This window comes from Paroedura picta, chromosome 3 (genome assembly GCF_049243985.1).
Source record: "Paroedura picta isolate Pp20150507F chromosome 3, Ppicta_v3.0, whole genome shotgun sequence".
In the NCBI taxonomy this organism is placed as follows: Eukaryota; Metazoa; Chordata; class Lepidosauria; order Squamata; family Gekkonidae; genus Paroedura; species Paroedura picta.
In genome coordinates, this window is record NC_135371.1 from 4,095,596 (window position 1) to 4,113,689 (window position 18,094).

Sequence of the window (18,094 nt, forward strand, 5' to 3'; positions counted from 1 at the left end):
AAGTTCCGCATAGGAAAATCCAGCTGCCAAAGCACCTTGAAAGTGCATTATCCTATGTGTGCAGACTCTGCCGTAGGCAGCTTTTAAATGGAAAGTCCGGACATCCCTAATGCTGACCTGAGGAACAGAAGAGCATAAGAGCCCTGATGGATGAGCCGAGTGGTCCATCTAGTCCAGTGTGCCGTCTCACATTAGAAGACATACCTTCTTTCAGCCTCACTTTGGAGTTGACTTGAGTATTTCCACATTTGGGCTTTCCTCCTGGTATTTCCTAGGCTGAAATTCACAAGCAGCCTTCCCCAGAGTCTGGGCAGCCTCCCATCATGCTTTGCTCCCTTCCCCTTTTTGCTCCCTTCCCCTGCTTACACCTTTGTTTTCATTGTGCCCCATTCTGCACCCTTGGTCACTTGCCCCCCTTCCCCCAAAGTGTCCTGAATGTAATTAAAAAAGAACAAGCCTGGGTTATAATGTTATAACATTACTAGGGGCCAAGCCCATTGCATTCAGGAACAAAATGGGCACTAGATGGGGGGGGGGGTGGAATAACCCATGGACAGCCTCCTCCTCCCCCCAGGACCTGGAAAGGCTGCAGGTAGCTGTTAGGGAACTCACCGACAGGGGCAGCTCTCATGCAGCAGGGATCTGCAGCCTCCGAGCCTCAGAGGAAAGTGGAAGGAGGAGGAGGTGGTCACGGGTGAGGGACAGAAGGCGATTGGCTGGTCACTGTACAGACAGGCAAGCTGGTTAGAGGAGGCACTCAGGGATCTGAGAACCATCTTCAAGTATTTAAAAGGCTGCCATATATAGGGGATGGAGCAGAATTGTTCTCTCTTGTCCCAGAGGGACAGACCAGAATGAATGGGATGAAATTAATTCAAAAGAAATTCCATCTAAACATCTGGAAGAAGTTCCTGACAGTCAGAGCGGTTTCTCCATGGAACAGGCTTCCTCGGGAGGTGGTGGGTTCTCCATCTTTGGAGATTTTTAAACAGAGGCTGGATAGCCATCTCACGGAGAGGCTGAATCTGTGAAAGCTCAATGGGGTGGCAGGTGACAGTGGGTGAGCGAAAGGGTTGTGAGTGTCCTGCATAGTGCAGGGGGTTGGACTAGATGACCCATGAGGTTCCTTACAACTCTATGATTCTATGATTCTAGGGGCAAGGCAGCCGTCCTGAGTGGATGCGAAGCGCTGAGTGGCACTTAAGCCATGACACACGCTCCTCCTCGAAGGCCTTACCAGAAATATTAAGTGGAACAGATAACGTTACTGTGTAAGACTGCAAGACTTAAAAAAAAAACCTTTGAAACAGTGTTTTAAACATGACCACCCTTAAAAAGAATAGGCAGATTTTTTGGAATGGAGGGATGGAAAGGAAGGAAGGGGAAGGGATGACAATGACGAGGAAAGGGGTGTTCCCAAAATACTCAAAATGGTGGGTGCAGGAGAAAACTCGATTGCATGCATTTCCAAATTGGGCAGCCCTGAGTTACACCCCACTTGGAAGGATGAATTCTGGTTTTCTGGGGCTTCCTTTGCTGCAGGGTAAGTGAGGGGGCAATTAAGGACTGAGCCTGAAGAAGCAAATTTCAGTGCGGAAATGGACAAAAAAGTTGACCCTTTAAAAATGGAAATCCAAATGATATCCCTAGTGCAGAAACAGCCCGCAGGGACTGCAAAACAGAGCTCTTCCACCAGGCCTACGCTTGAGGCCAGTAAAACAAGCAGCAGCATCATACTGGCTGCCTGCACGCCCACCCTGGGTTTGGGTTCTGTGTCTAAGGGCGGAATTTTAAAAAATGCTTCAGAAATGTTTTTAAAATGCTGAATTGAGATTTTACTTGCAGTGTCTTTCTATATGTTTCTCACTGCCTTGATTCCACTTTGGTGGAGAGGGCAGTCTAGAAATTCAAATACATAAATAAATACTAAGAACACTACTTGGGTCTTTTAAATGCGGCGTACTCTCAAGAAAACAGTGAATGACACTACTAAAAAACCCTGATGGGCTGCAACAATGGACAACACTTAGAAATATGCAAGGAAAGCCAACTCGTTGTTTCTGTGTGTCATTAGCAAGAAATTTATTTCCTAATAAAATATGGATATATGAAAGGGGAGAAAGCAAAACCACGAACTCTGCTGTCAGTAATAAAATCCAGAATCTTTTCTAATCAAGCAATTGTTTGTTCCAATCCTCAGGAGCAGGGGTAGTCAAACTGCGGCCCTCCAGATGTCCATGGACTACAATTCCCAGGAATTCTGGGAATTGTAGTCCATGGACATCTGGAGGGCCGCAGTTTGACTACCCCTGCTCAGGAGTGTCTGTTCAGTTTCATGTCTAGGTTCCCCATTGTTCTCATGGTCCTTGAACATTACAAAAGGTTCTCAACATACACACTCTTCCATGGCTTTTGGGAAAGACTCCAAGACTAGATTTATTCCAGGAGCTTTCTCTATAGTCTGAGCATTTGTACAGCTTCTCAACAGTTTGTGTTTGTTGGCTAATATTCACACGAGAGTTTTGTCCGTCACGTGTCCGTAGTGGTGTACGCAGGTGGGAGAGCGTCACAGATGCGCTTTCTCCCGTGTGTGGATCCTCTGATGGGACGTCCGATCGGAACTCCACCGAAAGCTCCTTCCACACTCCAGGCACTGATACGGTTTCTCCCCGGTGTGGATCCTTTGGTGCGACGTCAGGTTCGAGAGCTGGCTGAAGCGCTTCCCGCACTCGGAGCACTTGTAGGGCTTTTCCCCCGTGTGGATGCGCTGGTGCGAGATGAGGTTGGAGCTGACGCTGAAGCCCTTCCCGCACTCCAGGCACTTGAAGGGCTTCTCTCCCGTGTGGATCCGCTGGTGCTTTGTCAGGCTGCTGCTGTCGGTGAAGCTCTTCCCGCACTCGGCACACTTGAAGGGCTTCTCCCCCGTGTGGATTCTTTGGTGGGAGCTCAAGCTCCGGCTGGCGCTGAAGCTCATGCCGCACTCTGAGCAGGTGTAGGGCTTCTCGCCAGTGTGGATTCTTTGGTGGGAGATCAGGTTGGAGCTGACAATGAAGCTCTTCCCACACTCCAGGCATTTGTAGGGCTTCTCGCCCGTGTGGGCTCTCTGGTGCGCCTTCAGGCTCCACTTGCAAGTGAAGCTGTTCCGGCACCCGGGGTACCTGTTCCTGCTTTTCCCTTTCTGTTCTTTCGGCTGGCTGGGGAATTCCCGGAAAAGCCCACCCAGGCACGCAGCGGCTTTGAAGCTCTGCTTCTCCGTTGTTGCTTCCGCCTTCCCTGTGGGCAGCCTTGTTGGCCCGGGTCGATGGCTGGCGTTCTCTTCTTCTGCTCCTGGGTGTCGAGTTTGTTCCGTCAGCCCCACAATTGCTTCCTCCTCTGACCCAACATCCCACATGCTTCCTGTGGGGGCAGAAATGGGACACCAAGGGAAGAAACGCTAGTTAGAATCATAGGATCCTAGAGCTGGAAGGGGCCGTACTGTCCATCTATTCCAACCCGGTGTAACCTGATGGCTCGCCTCTCCGAATACGTCCCCCCCCCAAAAATGTTACACTCTGCTGGTTCCAACAGGCTGGCCCAAGAGCAGTTCACCTGGCCTCAAACAGGGGTAGGCCCTTTTCAGCCCTTGCTCCCACCTGGTGGAATGAGCTCCCAAAGGAAATGCAGGCCTCACTGGAGCTCATTGAGTTTTGCAGGGCCTGCAAAACAAAACTCTCTTTGCATTCCAAGGGGACTTTGTACAGATAGGGGGCATCCTAGGGGAGATATCAGATATCACAACAGACCCCCTGTGAGTTGGTGATGCTGAGAGAGCCCTGAGAGGAATGGTGATTGGCCCAAGGTCTTCCAGCTGGCTGCATATAGAGGAGGAGTCGGGAACCAAACTCTTAACCATTACACCAAGCTGGCTCTCCAGAAGGTGCAATATTTTCTCCACTACTTCAATACAATGTGCAGCCTCCCTAGTTATGCGTGGGATGTTCTCCCAAAAGATCTGTGGAGCAATACTCACTCTCAGCCACCTCTGCCAGGAAGGAAACATTGTCTTGTAATCCTCTCAAGAAAGGCTCTAGACTTTTTTCCAATGGAAGGCCATCTTGGGGGCTAGTCTCCATCTTCATCTCCCTCACAGGCCTCCCGCCTTCTGTGGCAAAGAGAAAGAGAGACTCACAGCCAAGAATCTAAGGTCAAAGGCCACTGCCCCAAGTCAGCGGACAGTTAGGGGTGGCCACTTGGCTTTTTTTACCAGAGGCAACGGCTAGGGAAGCTTGCACCTTGATAACCCGATCCTGTCCCACTGAAAATGTTCCCTGATTTGCAGGTTGGCCCTAGTTATTGGCTGAGCTGCTGTGATGTCACAGAATGCACTCAACGGCTAGGGAATACACTTCCTCCTTCCTTTAGGAAATACAAAGGAAACAGCTGCAGAGGAGGAATGCCGAAGCAGAGAGATGAATGGTTAACCTCTCTGATTTGCCTTTCTTTAGGAAATATTGGAGCCCTCTTGCTTTTTTAAACCTGTTACTAGAGAGAAGAAGAAGAGCTGGCTTTTTTACCCTGCATTCTAGCACATGAAGCAATCTCATAGTGGCTTACAAACACCTTTCCCTTCCTCTCTCCACAACAGACACCCTGTGGGGCTAAGAGAGCTCTACGAGAATTGTGACTGGCCCAAAGTCACCCAGCGGGCTGTGTGTGGAGGAGTGGGGAATCACGCGTAGCTCTCCAGATTAGAGTCTGCCATTCTTAGCTACTACACCATGCTGTCTCGGTTTCTGCTACTAATGAGCTGGCAGAAATAATCCAGGTAGGAGCTCTTGGTATTAATAAAGAATAAAAAGATTTTTTTGTGTGCATCTCACAGGTCGCATGTTCCACTGCATCTTATGTGTAATCAGACCTCTGAGGATGACCCATTTGGGGTCAAAATGCATTGCGTCTAGCGTTGTCTGGGACACATTTTGTGATTTCAAAGATTAACCTATGGGCTTTGTTTATGTTTTTAACTTTTGAATCCTATAAGTTGCACACAACAAATGTAAATTTGTATATTTATATTTGGTAGACATCCAACCTTTTGGCTCCACCCCCAAAGCCTCCAGGTCAGGCTTTCTCAAGCACGGTTTCGTGAAATCCTGGGGTTTCCTTGACGGCCCTGTGAGGGTTTTCGGGATGGGTGGGAGTTAATTTTTAATATATTTTTTTAATTGGTTAAACCTTTATTGGGTGATATGACTATATATGCTTATGTCGACCCATCCCCTCTCCCAAACTGGCCAATGATGGGCCTGGAGGGGCCTCAGGTGGGTGTGTGCACAGCTAGGCTTCCCAACCATATTCTGTACAACCATTCTTCTCAAAGCCTGAAGAATGTTTCAGGAGTTTCTCAATGGTAAAAAAGTTGAGAAAGGCTGGCCTGAAGCAACAGAATTCTTTTTTTTAGTCCAGTGGCACTTTGACCACCAACAAAGTTCATACCCAGAATTAATCTTTGTTGGCCTTAAAGATGCCACTAGCCTCAAACTTTTCCCAGTAACTTAACATGCGATTTGGCTCTCGAGTCATCAAAGATTCTGCAGGGCCAACGGAAAAAATGGATGCTCTGGAGGGTGAACTCCATAGCATTATGCGCCACTGAGATCCCTCCCTGCCCCAAATCCTGCTCACTCCTGGCTCCACCCCCAAAGACTCCAGGTCTTCCCCAACCGATTGCTGGCAAGCCTGCAGGCAAGAACTCAGGGCTCCCAAAGACCTCACTCTGTACCCCACTGGCAGGTGTCCCCTTCAGCCTCCTCTTTGGCATCCACGCCCCACTGCCTTCGCTCGCTCTCCGAAAGAGGGTGGGCCACCTCAAAGAAATTCACCTCCGCCTCTTCAAAGACCACCTGAGAAAGCAGAGAGGTGTCTCTTAGAGCAAAATCCCAGGCATGGGAGGGCAAGGGCCCCACCCAGTTCCCTTCCCCCTGCTTAGTGGCCCCATTAAGGAAGGAGAAATCACAACTAGCTCTCTTCGGAGAACCTTTCCTTCCCACCCCCCACCCCTCATCTGACAGGACACAGTGAAGTGGGCAGGATTAAGCATAGTGTCCACATGACAGCATGAGGGTCAATCTGTGGATAATTTTCTTTTTTACTTTTAAAGTTTTTCACACAGGCAGATTTACAGCTCATCTCTCTTGACTCAATCATCTTGGAGTAGATTACGTCATGTAAACAGTATGATAGCCAATAAAACTATTATTTGTTTATTTAAATTTAACCTATTATATTACTCATATTTATTTAAATGGGAGATACGGGACCAGCAGGGGGGTCTGCCTGCTGTTTAGATTTTCTGCGTGTGCTGGCCTCAACCATAAGCCTGGTGGAAGAGCTGTCTTGCGGGCCCTCTGGAACTGTATTAGTTCTATCAGCACCCTGATGTTCTCTGGGATCTCATTCTACCAGGCGGGGCCCTGATGTCTCCTGGGAGCTCGTTCCACAAAGCTCATTCCACAAGGCCTCTAGTTGAGGCCAGGCAGATTTCCTTAGGAATTGAACCAGGGACCTTCTGCATGCTAAGCAGATGATCTACCACTGAGCCACAGCCTCTCCCAGCCAAGGAGAGGCATGGTCAGTTGAGGCGAGGCAAGCAAGGAGCTTCACTCTGCTACCACTTGCCTTCTCTGTTGCAAAAGAGACTGAGATCTCAACCCCTGTCCCACCACCGGCCATGTAGCATGGCAGAACCACACTAATGGGCTGTCCTCACCTGTTCTTCCCACCTCTGGGCCTCTGGTTGCTTCAGCAGGAAGCCTTCCGCCAGGGCCACTGCCTGACAGCAGCTCTCCGGGCCACATTCCCTCACCCAGCTCTGGATCTCTGGCGGCAGGATGGCCAGGAACTGCTCCAGGATCAACAGCTCCAGAATCTGCTCCTTGGTGTGCCGCTCCACTTTCAGCCACCCATGGCAAAGCTCCCGGAGCTGGCTGTAAGCCCCTCTCGGCCCCTGGGCCTCCTGGTAGCAGAAATGCCGGAAGTGTTCGCGCTGCCTCTCCCGCCTCAGGGCGTCCCCACGCAAGATGGCTGCCTTCACTGCCCTGTAGTCACGCCTGTCTCGGGGATCTAAGCGGCTGAAGGCCTGCTTTGTTTCCCCACTCAGGGCCGGCAGGAGTCGGGCCACCCACTCTTCTGGGGGCCAACAGCAGGCTTCGGCCACTTGCTCGAAGGAGGCCAGGAAGGCCTTTGTGTCCTCCCACGTTCTGGGGTCCTCCGGTACCTCCGAGGCCCCCCAGCCTCTTGGAGGAGGTTCCACCGTCTTTAGGAACTCCTGCCACTGGGCTTCCCACCGCTGAAAGGAACCCTCTCCCGGTTCCTCTTTAACTTTTTGTGGCCGCCTTTGCAGGAATTCTCGGATGCTCCCAGCCTGGGAGTCAAGAGGGGATTTTCCGGTTCCCTCTGCTCTGTCTACTAGTGTGGGGCTTGGGGGAGCTTGCTCTTCCATCTTCATCCTCGCGTGATCCTATAGAAAGGCTATCACTCTGCAGGCAATTCAGAACAGGTTGCAGCAATCGGAGGTTCTGCCTGTAGAGAACAGGGGGAAATAAAGAAGAAACTCAGGTAAATGCTTGTCCTTTGATTTGGTGGCTCCAGTCTGTATTTAGGAGTTCTAGGCCAGGTTTTCTCAGCTCTGGGATTCCCTGATGGCTCTGGAAGGGTTTCCTGAATGGGTGGGAGTTCATTAAGTTTTATATACATTATTTAAATTTGCGAAACATTTATCAGGAGATATGATCACGTATGGTCATGCCGACCTGAACCGCCCCTCCCAAAATGGCCAATGTTGAGTCTGAAGGGGTGGAAGGGGAGGGGTCCTGGGTGGACGTGTACACATCTATGCTTCCCAACCATATTCTGCATGATCATGCCGCTTCTGGGGTTTCTCGAAGCCGGAAGAACGTTTCAGGGGTTTCTCAATGGAAAAATCCTGGCCCCATGGGAAGTTTGTCTGGCCTTGACCAGGGAATGAGCTCCCAGAAGAGCTACAAGCCCTGTCAGAGTTAACACAGGGCTTGCAAAACAGAGCTCTTCCACCAGCGTTTGATTGAGGCCAGGCTGATAGACAATCTGGCCCCTCCTCGAGGGGTCCCTATAACATCACCTCTGGAGGATGAGTAGATTGGGAGAGGGGAGGGATGGGGGAGGATTTTGCTTGTGAGTTTGTGGGAGGGGCAATTATTGTTATCTATCACAAGCTGTAGGTAGGGAGGTAAAGGTAAAGGTAAAGGTATCCCCTGTGCAAGCACCGAGTCATGTCTGACCCTTGGGGTGACGCCCTCTAGCGTTTTCATGGCAGACTCAATACGGGGTGGTTTGCCAGTGCCTTCCCCAGTAGGTAGGGAACGGTGGCCTAAAAAAGCTGAGAAGGGCTGGTCTGTCTAGGGTAGTAAAGCTCTGTCTTCTCAGTGCTTGGGGGACAACACAGAGAGGGCTTTGGGAGTTCTGGCTCTGCTGGTGAACCTTCTGATGGAACCTGAGTTTCAAATAATGCGTGGCAATCGAGTGTTAGAATAGGTGGACCAATAGCATGGTGGTTAAGAGCGGCAGCTTCTAATCTGGCGTGTCAGGTCTGATTCCTCGCTCCTCTACATGCAGCCAGCTGTTCTCACAGAGCAGTTCTGTGGGAGCTCTCTCAGCCTCACTTATCTCACAGGGGGTCTGTGGTGGGGAGAGGAAGGGAAGGCGACTGTAAGCTGCTTTGAGACTCCTTTGGGCAGTGAAAAGTGGGATATAAAAACCAACTCTTCTTCTTCATAGGCCTGATCCAACATGGGTTCTCTTACATTCTTAAAATGCGGTCCTATAATCTGAGAAGACAATACACTCTTTGTACATAAGCTTTGAAGCCAGCCTTCAGAAACATTGGGCATTCATCAGCAGCTAAGTAACTGTGGCTTTCTATCATTTACCCCTTTGCTACTTTTTGCATCGGTTCATCTCCCGATCCAATATGGCTTTCAAAAATGCGCCATGAATGGCAGATTTGCTTTTTCTAAAAAAACAAAATCAGCTTCTGCTTTTTGAAGCCTTTCAAGAGTCAAATTTGACGAAGGGAGCATTGAACTTCGAATGCTTCCATCCCCAAAAATCTTACTGGTGTCAAAGGACCATTGGATTCCAGGCTAGCTGTTCTGAACCATCTCTTTCCACGGGTGGTCTCTTCTCCCTCGAATCCTCTTGGATTTCAACCTTCCCCTTCCCTTCTCTCCCCCCAACTGCCATTCTGCAACTGCTGGTCCTCCAACTGTCTTTCTTAACTGTCGCTCTTAATTGCCAATCACCCTAACTGCCATTTCCCCTCCTTTTCCCCCCCTCTCAAAAGGGGTTTCCACCTTACCAGGTGCAGGGCAACCCATTTGGCCAATCACACATCAGTTCTTTCCCAACTAATAGACTTCACTGTTGCATTTGGAGAATGAAGGGGACGGAGCCCTGAGGTGGAGGAATAGATCTCCCCCATCTGTTCCTGCATTCTCATTGGGGTGCCAACCTGCAGGTGGGGCCTAGAGGTCTCCCAAGATTGCCACCAGACAACCGCAATCATTTCCCCCAAGAAAATGGCCCTGGTGGAGAGCAGATGAATTAGGGATGCCAGCCTCCTGGTGGGACCTGGGGATCCCCTGGAAGTATAGTTCATCTCCAGGCAACAGAAATCAGTTCCTCTGGAGAAAATGGATGCTTTGGAGGGGGGACTCCGTAGCATGATGTGCCACTGAGATCCTCCCAAATCTCGTCCACTCCTGGCTCCGCTCCCAAAATCTCCAGCTCTTTCCAAACAGAGCTAGGAATCCTACAGAAAATGCTATGGCATTATACACCACAGAGGTCCCCCTCCCCAAACGCCATCCTCACTAGGCTCCCTCCCCCCAAAATCCCCAGGAATTTTCCAACCCAGAGTTGTCAACTGTGTTTTAACCTTGACAACCATTCCGTTGTGGGAAAACCAACCCTGCATGGGAGGGACCAGCTCTGTGCCCTTCCTCTTCCGTCTTGTTTAACTGCAAGGGCCTTTCGGGCTGGGGTGGGGTGGGGTGCCTACATATAACTCTCTCCCCTGCCCCATCTGCAGGGTGCTGACCCCTGAGGTCTGGGCCAAGGTTCCTCTGGGGATTCGAACCTGGGAGGGACCTTCTACCTCTCTGGAGGCTTCCTTCTGGGGTGGGTCAGGGAGTGGGGAGCCTTGCAAAGATCTCCCCACTCGCTTGCATGGATGGGGCAGGTAGATCTCTCCCCATTGCTCACCCCCCCCTCCTACTCACCTGCTTCTCCACGCACTCCCCCCTCGACCTCCTTCTGCAAAGGGCATCAAAAGCACCCTGTCCCCTCCCCCTAAAAAGTCTCCACCATTCTTTTCATCTCTCCCCCACCGAAACAAACATGCACACAAACACAGAGGCCTCTCTGGGAAGAGAACTCGGTCGCCTTAACCCCTCGCAGGCCAAATCTGCATCTCTTTTGGAGACGGCACTTTTACCCTGTGTGTGTGTGTGGGGGGGGGGGAGGTTGCCAGCTCTGGGGCGGGAAATGCTTGGAGAGTGGGCGGGATTAGGGCAGGGAGGAGCCTCAGGGATGTATAATGTTATGGAGTCCCCCCTCCAAAGCAGCCCTTTTCTCCAGGGGAACTGACCTCTGTCACCGGGAGGTGAGCTCTAATTCCAAGGGATCATATGAGTGGAAGTTTATCAAAATAGCATGATTTTGTTGTTGTTGTTGTTATGTGCGAAATCATGTCCGACCCATCGCGACCCCATGGACAATGATCCTGAAGGCCTTCCTGTCCTCTACCATTCCCCAGAGTCCATTTAAGTTTGCACCGACTGCTTCAGTGTCTCCATCCAGCCACCTCATTCTCGGTCGCCCCCTTCTTCTTTTGCCCTCGATCGCTCCCAGCATTAGGCTCTTTTTATGTGCATGATTTTATGTGCTGCCAATACTTACAGAGCGACTGCAGCCTGTCCTCTGGATCACCGCTCCTTCATCAGAGAGAGAAAACCAACCAGCCATTGAGCGTAGCATACAGTTATCACATCCCCCTTTTCTTGGGTCACCTCTGACTGCGGAAAGATGCCTCTTTCTCACTTGGCTGTGAAGGAGGAGAGGGAAAGTTTTCAAAGGCACAAAGAAACCAAACATCTCAGAAGAAAGGGGTTTGTGGGGCTCCACCAGGCTCCATCTTATCCCCTGTGCAATTTCATATCTGCATGGAGCCATTGCTCCATGAAGGGCTGGATTGATGTTTTTGGCTGTGCTGCCAAACAGACTAAGCCAGGGGTAGTCAAACTGCGGCCCTCCAGATGTCCGTGGACTACAATTCCCAGGAGCCCCTGCCAGCGAATGCTGGCAGGGGCTCCTGGGAATTGTAGTCCACGGACATCTGGAGGGCCGCAGTTTGACTACCCCTGGACTAAGCCATATTCTACAATATGATCCTGTTTTTATTTTGTTCCTATCGTACAGATACACAAGGAAGAAGAGCATGGATTAATGATTTTGCAGAAAGCACTGGATCGCAGAGCTTATCCCCTCCACGACTTACTCGCGAGTAAACCTCCCCGGGCTCCGACGGCGACACTTGTCCTCGCAGCCTCCCCTGTCCACTTCTGCCATTCAGTTGCGAAGTCTCTCCCCAAAAGCAGGAAGTCCGTCCGGTGCGGCTCCTCCCGGAGAGGAGAGGAACCCTTTCCCCTCTCCCCTGCAGCACCGAGAGGGTTAAAGGGACGGAGCCCGTGGCTAGAGACGTGCGGAGGGCTGAGTTCCTGTTCCTCGGGGAGACTTCGCTATTGAATGGCCGGAGAGCTCAGGGAGAGCTGTAGAAATGCCGAGGAAAGTATAGCAGGCGGAGCCCGGGGAGGTTTACTCGCAAGTAAGACGGGGGGGTGCGCACGGGGGGGGGGTCAGCTTTGCAATCTTACAAGGGAGGCAGGCACGTGTCGTCTCTGTTTTCAGTCCGGTTAGCACCTTTAAGACCAGGGGTAGTCAAACTGCGGCCCTCCAGATGTCCATGGACTACAATTCCCATGAGCCCCTGCGAGCTGGCAGGGGCTCATGGGAATTGTAGTCCATGGACATCTTCTCTGCCTATTGGCTGGCCCTCACACCTTGAGTTTTGGGCCAGTGCCCCCCCTCCCATCAATTCCCTGGGGATATAGCGAACCCCCCCCCCCTTTCAAACTAGCTCCCCCACCCCCCCGCTGACCCTCCCCGGGAGCAGCTGGATGCCCCTCTGCCCCTTTCTCCCTGCAGAAAAAAAGCAAAAGCTGGAACCTCTAATCTATTTTTTTTTAACTCCCTCAAATCCAGTGACAGTTCCCATCAGATCCGTCGCCATGGGCTGAACAGTAAGACACAGATCTGTGGCTCTGAGACATCGATCTTCCTTGTGAATTCGTAGAATGGAAGCACAGTAAGCACGCTGCCCTAGGCTGGATTGTGGCCTTCTGTTGGAGGCTACAACAGCAATGTGAAAAGGAATACAAGGGTGGCCGTGTCTCTCGAGCTGTCCATTGACTACAGTTCCCATGAGCCCCTGCTACAGTTTGGCCACCCCTGTCATAATTGTGGCTTTCTGTAGGCAGCACCACAAAAATCATGGAGCCCTAGCTTTGTGATGCCAGGACCCCATAGAATCATAGAAACATAGAATCATAGAGTTGGAAGGGGCCATACAGGCCATCTAGTCCAACCCCCTGCTCAACGCAGGATTAGCCCTAAGCATCCCAAAGCATCCAAGAAAAGTGTGTATCCAACCTTTGCTTGAAGACTGCCAGTGAGGGGAAGCTCACCACCTCCTTAGGCAGCCTATTCCACTGCTGAACTACTCTGACTGTGAAAAATGTTTTCCTGATATCTAGCCTATATCGTTGTACTTGAAGTTTAAACCCATTACTGCGTGTCCTCTCCTCTGCAGCCAACAGAAACAGCATCCTGCCCTCCTCCAAGTGACAACCTTTCAAATACTTAAAGAGGGCTATCATGTCCCCTCTCAACCTCCTTTTCTCCAGGCTGAACATTCCCAAGCCCCTCAACCTCTCTTCATAGGGCTTGGTCCCTTGGCCCCAGATCATCCTCATCGCTCTCCTCTGTACCCTTTCAATTTTGTCTACGTCCTTCTTGAAGTGAGGCCTCCAGAACTGCACACAGTACTCCAAGTGTGGTCTGACCAGTGCCGTATACAATGGGACTATGACATCTTGTTATTTTGATGTGATGCCTCTGTTGATACAGCCCAAAATGGCATTCGCCTTTTTTACCGCTGCATCACACTGCCTGCTCATGAAAAACATAGTTCCAGCGTACAGTTCCTGGTGGATCCTCGTGCTCTTCATGGCAGGGCACCCCAAGCTGACCATCCAATCCAACTCCCAAGTACCTCTCCCAGTGGCTCCATACAAATATTGAACTGCATGGGGGGGAACGAGGCATCCTGTGGCACCCTATAGGTCAAGGGCCATGTGCAGAGCATTAATCTCTCTCCTTTCTTCTGAGACCTTTGGTTTCTTTCTGCTCTTTTGATATCTTTCCCCCTCCCTCTTCGTAGCCACAGAAGAAGGGGAATCTTTCTACAGTCTGAGGAGACCAAGGGGAAGGGGAAGGGGAAGGCGATGGAAGAGCAGGACCTAGAAGGACCTGGAATTACAAAGACAGCAAGGAACAGCCCCCATCCCACCCAGGCTGGGAGTGGGGCCGAATTCTGGCAAAGAGCTGCTCAAGAGATCCTGGCTCAGGAAATGAGGACTGCAAATGCGCACAGCCGACACTTCCGGCATTTCCGTTACCAGGAGGCCGATGGGCCCCGAGCGGTTTGCAGCCACCTGCATAGGCTCTGCAGCCGCTGGCTGAAGCCGGAGAGGCACAGCAAGCAGCAGATCCTGGACCTGGTGATCCTGGAGCAATTCCTGGCCATCCTGCCCCAGGAGATGCAGGGCTGGGTGAGAGGATGCGGGCCGGAGAGCAGTTCCCAGGCGGTGGCCCTGGCCGAAGGCTTCCTCCTCAGCCAGGTGGAAGAGAAGAGGCACACAGAGCAGGTGAGGGGGTTTCCTTCCCTCCCTCCATGCAACAACCCTCTCCTAAGGCTTCCCTACCAGCTATTTCTATCTCTGGAAAATTCACTAAGCTGAGAAGAAAGCCCAACCCAGATTCTTGCCCCCAGGGTTGAAGCTGTTCTGCTGGTTGATTCAGGGGTGAGGGAGAGGACCCGTCTCTTTGGCCTGTTCCTTTCTTTCTCTCACCCGTCTCTCTTGTTGCTGTTTCAGATGTGGGGACCATCCGTGAAGATGGCAGCAAAATGGAAGGAGGTGGAAGCAGTTTCTCTGGAGGCCTGGCCGAGGGTGCAGGGCCAGGAGGGCGCCCGGGAGGCCCTCTCCCGTGGTAAGGGGGCCTTGTGCCCGGATGGGATTGGGACACCCAGTGAGGTTGTTGGGCAGAAAGTTCAGGTCAGGAAGAAAAGGAAATAAAGGAAATAAAGCACAGGGTGGATCGTGGTGCTCATGGCTAGAGTGTGGTATGATGGATACTCACTTTGAAGGGGGATTTGACAGATTAAGGGAGGGCAACTGCATTCTTATTCATTCAGATAACTCGCTCTGCGCAGGCCTGCCCTTAACCTTGATCCCGAAACGACAGCTGGTCCAAAACACAGTGGCCAGGGTCTTCTCAGCAACACCTTGGAGGGCCCACATTTGGCCCATTCTCCGTCAGCTACAGTGGCTGCCAGTTGAATTCCGGATCAGGCTAAAGGTTCTGGTGATTACCTTCAAGGCCATACGTGGTCAGGGCCCAGTGTACCTGAGGGACCGCCTCCCTGCCTACGCTTTATGCTCTTTGCATTGTTATAGTCCATTACCTCTGTTATAGTTTTAATGTTAGAGGTCTGTTTCTGGTAATACTTCCTTTCCCTAAAGAAGAAGATAAAGAAGTTGTTTTTTATACTCTGCGTTTCCCCACCCAAAGGAGTCTCAAAGCAGGTTACAGTCTTCCTCTCCCAACAGACACAGGGCCAGAAGCAGCTTTCAAGCAAGTAAACCAAATAGGAAGTCAAGGCTAACCCCCCTTCTTCCAATTTTCTCCCCCTTCCAGGCAGTGGAGAGATGCCATTGAGCCGCCGTCCTTGCAGAGGTGAGGAATTGGCTGCCGTGCTTCCAATCCAGGTAGGAGAGATGAGCAGGGGACAGCTTGGGACCCCCTCCTTTCTCAACTGGAGCTTTGCTCTCCAAATGGAGCTGATGCTGAGAAGACAGCATGAAAGAGACTGTGAACACCTTCCCTTTCCCCATGTGGTGCTTGAAATCTTGCACCCTCCCAGAATGCCCCCTTCCAGAGTGGCATCTCTGCCTGGCATGACCTCTGATGAGGGAATCTGCCTTTTCTTTCAGTCTCTGCCTTCCTTTGAAGAGGTGGTCGTGGATTTCACAGAGGCGGAGTGGGCCCTGCTGGATCTGGGCCAAAAAGCTCTCTACAGGGAAGTCATGCTGGAGAACTACGGGAGCGTGGCCTTTCTGGGTAAATGTTCCTTTGCTCGTTTTTTATATGAGACATACGACTCGAACAATTGAACACCCATATGTTGCTATGAAGCCCACCCAGGTGTACTCACCCTAGCTGGGGGCTTCTAAGAGTTCAGCTTAGCTGGATGGAGTGACCCTTTTTGTCCCAATCTGAGAAGAATGTCTTTCTCTCAAGAAGAAATGAAGAAGGCCTTCTGAGGCCTTAAAACTCTGAATCATGGAATCAGCATCTGGGGTGAGCTCAGCTGTGGCTCTTAGTCCCCACTCATTTGGGAAACCCTTCCAGGGCCATCAAGAAACCCCAGAGGTCATGAAACCCTCGTTGAAAAAGCCTGCTCTAGATAATTCTGTGTCAAACTCCCTCCTCCCTTTTTAAACAAATTCTCATATAAGCTTGTCTTTCCACTGTTTCAATATTTTAAATCTATCAATATAATAATAATAATAATATCACAATTGCCAATATGGTATGTTCAAATTAGCTACTAACAATATTCTGTTCACCTTTTGTCAGAGGGGGGAATTATATCCCCCAAAGTAAATCCCTTCTCCTTTAAAAATACATTCCCCATCTAAATATATTTTACCCTTAGATACTGCTCTATGTTAGCCATTACTGTCCCTTCTCCCCCGAATTCTCATATTAACCCATCTTTCCACTATTTCAATATTTTAAATCTCTGTATTAATGTCACCTTTCCCTCTGCAGTTGCATTGCTTCTCCAGCTTGGATTTCTTGCATAGCAGTTGGTGTTTGTATGTCATAAAGAATTTTTAGCATCAGTTTCTCTTTTAAGATGGTTTTCTCGTGTTTTGTGATTTAAGTCCTGTTTTTGCTTAGCATGAGGATTCTGGATGATTTGCAGTAACTGAGCACACAGCTTGTGATCCTCTTGTCTTACTTGGGTTGCAAAGATGATTAATTGTGCATTCAAAACTTCAAAAAAGTCTAACCATTAGCTTTTCAGAATTGTTCAGCTTATTGAAGCTCAGAAAAATAATTTTCAGTTAATGTTGGAGTAGTCTGTCATTAAGTATGTTGTTGAATTTTTTTTCTTTTAGAAAACAAAAGATAAAAAGAAGCAATCCAGGCCATTTGGGGTAGTATATCATAGCAATTCTCTTGTTAAAGTCCTGGTCGTACTACAGGCCGAGTGTCCCCGCTTTATTTTCTCCTTGCACTCCTCTTATCTTTGAGGATATCAGAGCAAAGAAATACTCCTTTTTTGACCATGATTGGCCCACTTAACAAGGGATCCTGAGCGCAGCTGGAATGCAAGCTCATCAGACAGCTGCCAACTTGGAATCTAGTGTACTTTTTAAGTGTTATTGTACATTTCAATGGACAGCAAAAAGAAACCACTGCAATGTTATGAATATGAATGGAAATTCAAGTGCAGATCAGACCTCCTTGTGTGGGAGCTAACTGGATCTCTGTCTTTATTCCAACAGAGGATAATCGGGGGAATGAGGAGGACGAGGAACTGCATCATCTGTCACCAGGTGAACTCAAGAAGGAAGACTTGAGAGAAAACATCAGGAATCAAGATGGGCCTAAGAGGCAGAAAGGAAGTCACGCGGTTGAGGACAGTGATAAACCCATTCGTTGTCATCAAAGCGGGGATTTCTGTGAAGTAATTTGCATGATGGAGGAAACATACACATGCTTGGAGTGTGGAATAAACTTCTCAGATGAATCCCAATATCATATGCATTTGAGAGTACATCCTGGAAAGAAGACCCATCAATGCTTGGAGTGTGGAAAGGAATTCAGTCAGAGCTTCAATCTTTTACGGCATCTAAGAATCCACACAGGGGAGAAACCTTTTGAATGCTCAGAGTGTGGGAAGAAATTCAGCCGGAGTGGCCATCTTCAGATGCATCAAAGAACCCACACAGGGGAGAAACCTTTTGAATGTTCAGACTGTGGAAAGACATTCTGTCACAGTTGTGATCTTCAGCGGCATCAAAGGACCCACACAGGGGAGAAACCTTTTGAATGTTTATTGTGTGGAAAGAAATTTAGCCAGAGTAGTAATCTTCAGGTGCATCAAATAACCCACACAGGGGAGAAACCTTTTGAATGCTCATTGTGTGGGAAGAAATTCAGGTCAAGAGGCCATCTTCAGCGGCATCAAAGAATCCACACATGAGAGAACCCTTTTTAATGCTCAGAGTGCAGAAAAAATTCAGTCGGACTGGCTGTCTTCTGCTGCATCAGAGAATCCATGCCTTTTGAATGTTCCAAACGTGGAAAGACTTTCAATTGGAGTGACAATCATCCCCCACATCAAAGAATCTAACACCTTTTGAATGCTCAGACTTTGAAAAGCACTTCTCAAATAAACATTACCTTGTTAAGCACCAAGGAATTTATTCAGGGAGGAAACCTTTTGAACAGTCAGATTATGGAAGGAGCTTCATTCATAGATTCCACCATCTATTCTACAACATCAAGTGATTGTTATGGGGGAACAGCCTTGTGGGGTAGATCGAGATAGAACATTCGTCTGTCTGAAGCAGCAGAAAAGAACGAGATCAACATGGTGGGACAA

General features: G+C 49.8%; 3 protein-coding genes and 1 pseudogene across 5 annotated transcripts in view; 2 read left to right on the top strand and 2 right to left on the bottom strand.

The window, feature by feature from the left end:
- Positions 1-2,267: 2,267 nt before the first annotated feature.
- Positions 2,268-18,094, bottom strand: part of LOC143834181 (uncharacterized) — a 28,844-nt gene continuing 13,017 nt past the window's right edge. The window contains 2 exon segments of the mRNA XM_077330783.1: positions 2,268-3,119; positions 14,168-14,174. Of these exon segments, the coding sequence (XP_077186898.1) occupies positions 2,567-3,119; positions 14,168-14,174 (560 nt within the window). The 3' untranslated portion in view covers positions 2,268-2,566.
- On the bottom strand, positions 3,164-11,789 carry LOC143834109 (SCAN domain-containing protein 3-like). 2 transcript variants are annotated; one of them, XM_077330710.1, is made up of 5 exons: positions 11,573-11,789; positions 10,975-11,119; positions 6,749-7,560; positions 4,010-4,141; positions 3,241-3,396 (listed from the first exon to the last, which is right to left on the bottom strand). In XM_077330710.1, the coding sequence occupies exons 3-4, from the start codon at positions 7,484-7,486 to the stop codon at positions 4,124-4,126; spliced, it is 756 nt and encodes a 251-aa protein (XP_077186825.1). In that variant the 5' UTR covers positions 7,487-7,560; positions 10,975-11,119; positions 11,573-11,789; the 3' UTR covers positions 3,241-3,396; positions 4,010-4,123. The 2 variants fall into 2 exon arrangements, with proteins under 2 accessions (XP_077186824.1, XP_077186825.1); XM_077330709.1 differs by lacking the exon at positions 4,010-4,141 and having other exon boundaries at positions 3,164-3,396.
- The window catches only part of LOC143834184 (uncharacterized), a 41,691-nt gene continuing 35,820 nt past the window's right edge, over positions 12,224-18,094 (top strand). The window contains exons 1-3 of the mRNA XM_077330785.1: positions 12,224-14,060; positions 14,289-14,403; positions 15,112-15,182. Of these exons, the coding sequence (XP_077186900.1) occupies positions 13,638-14,060; positions 14,289-14,403; positions 15,112-15,182 (609 nt within the window). The 5' untranslated portion in view covers positions 12,224-13,637. The remainder of the gene's footprint in view (positions 14,061-14,288; positions 14,404-15,111; positions 15,183-18,094) is intronic.
- Positions 15,192-17,903, top strand: LOC143834086 (uncharacterized; annotated as a pseudogene). Its single transcript, XR_013229720.1, has 2 exons — positions 15,192-15,534; positions 16,992-17,903. The product of XR_013229720.1 is annotated as an uncharacterized LOC143834086 (transcript).

Coding starts and splice junctions, on each gene's coding strand:
- LOC143834109 (XM_077330709.1), bottom strand. CDS start 7,486: ATGAAGATGGAAGAGCAAGCTCCCCCAAGCCCCACACTAGTAGACAGA. Junction 3,397..6,748: donor CCCAGAGGTGGGAAGAACAG/GTGAGGACAGCC, acceptor CTGCCCCCACAG/GAAGCATGTGGGATGTTGGG.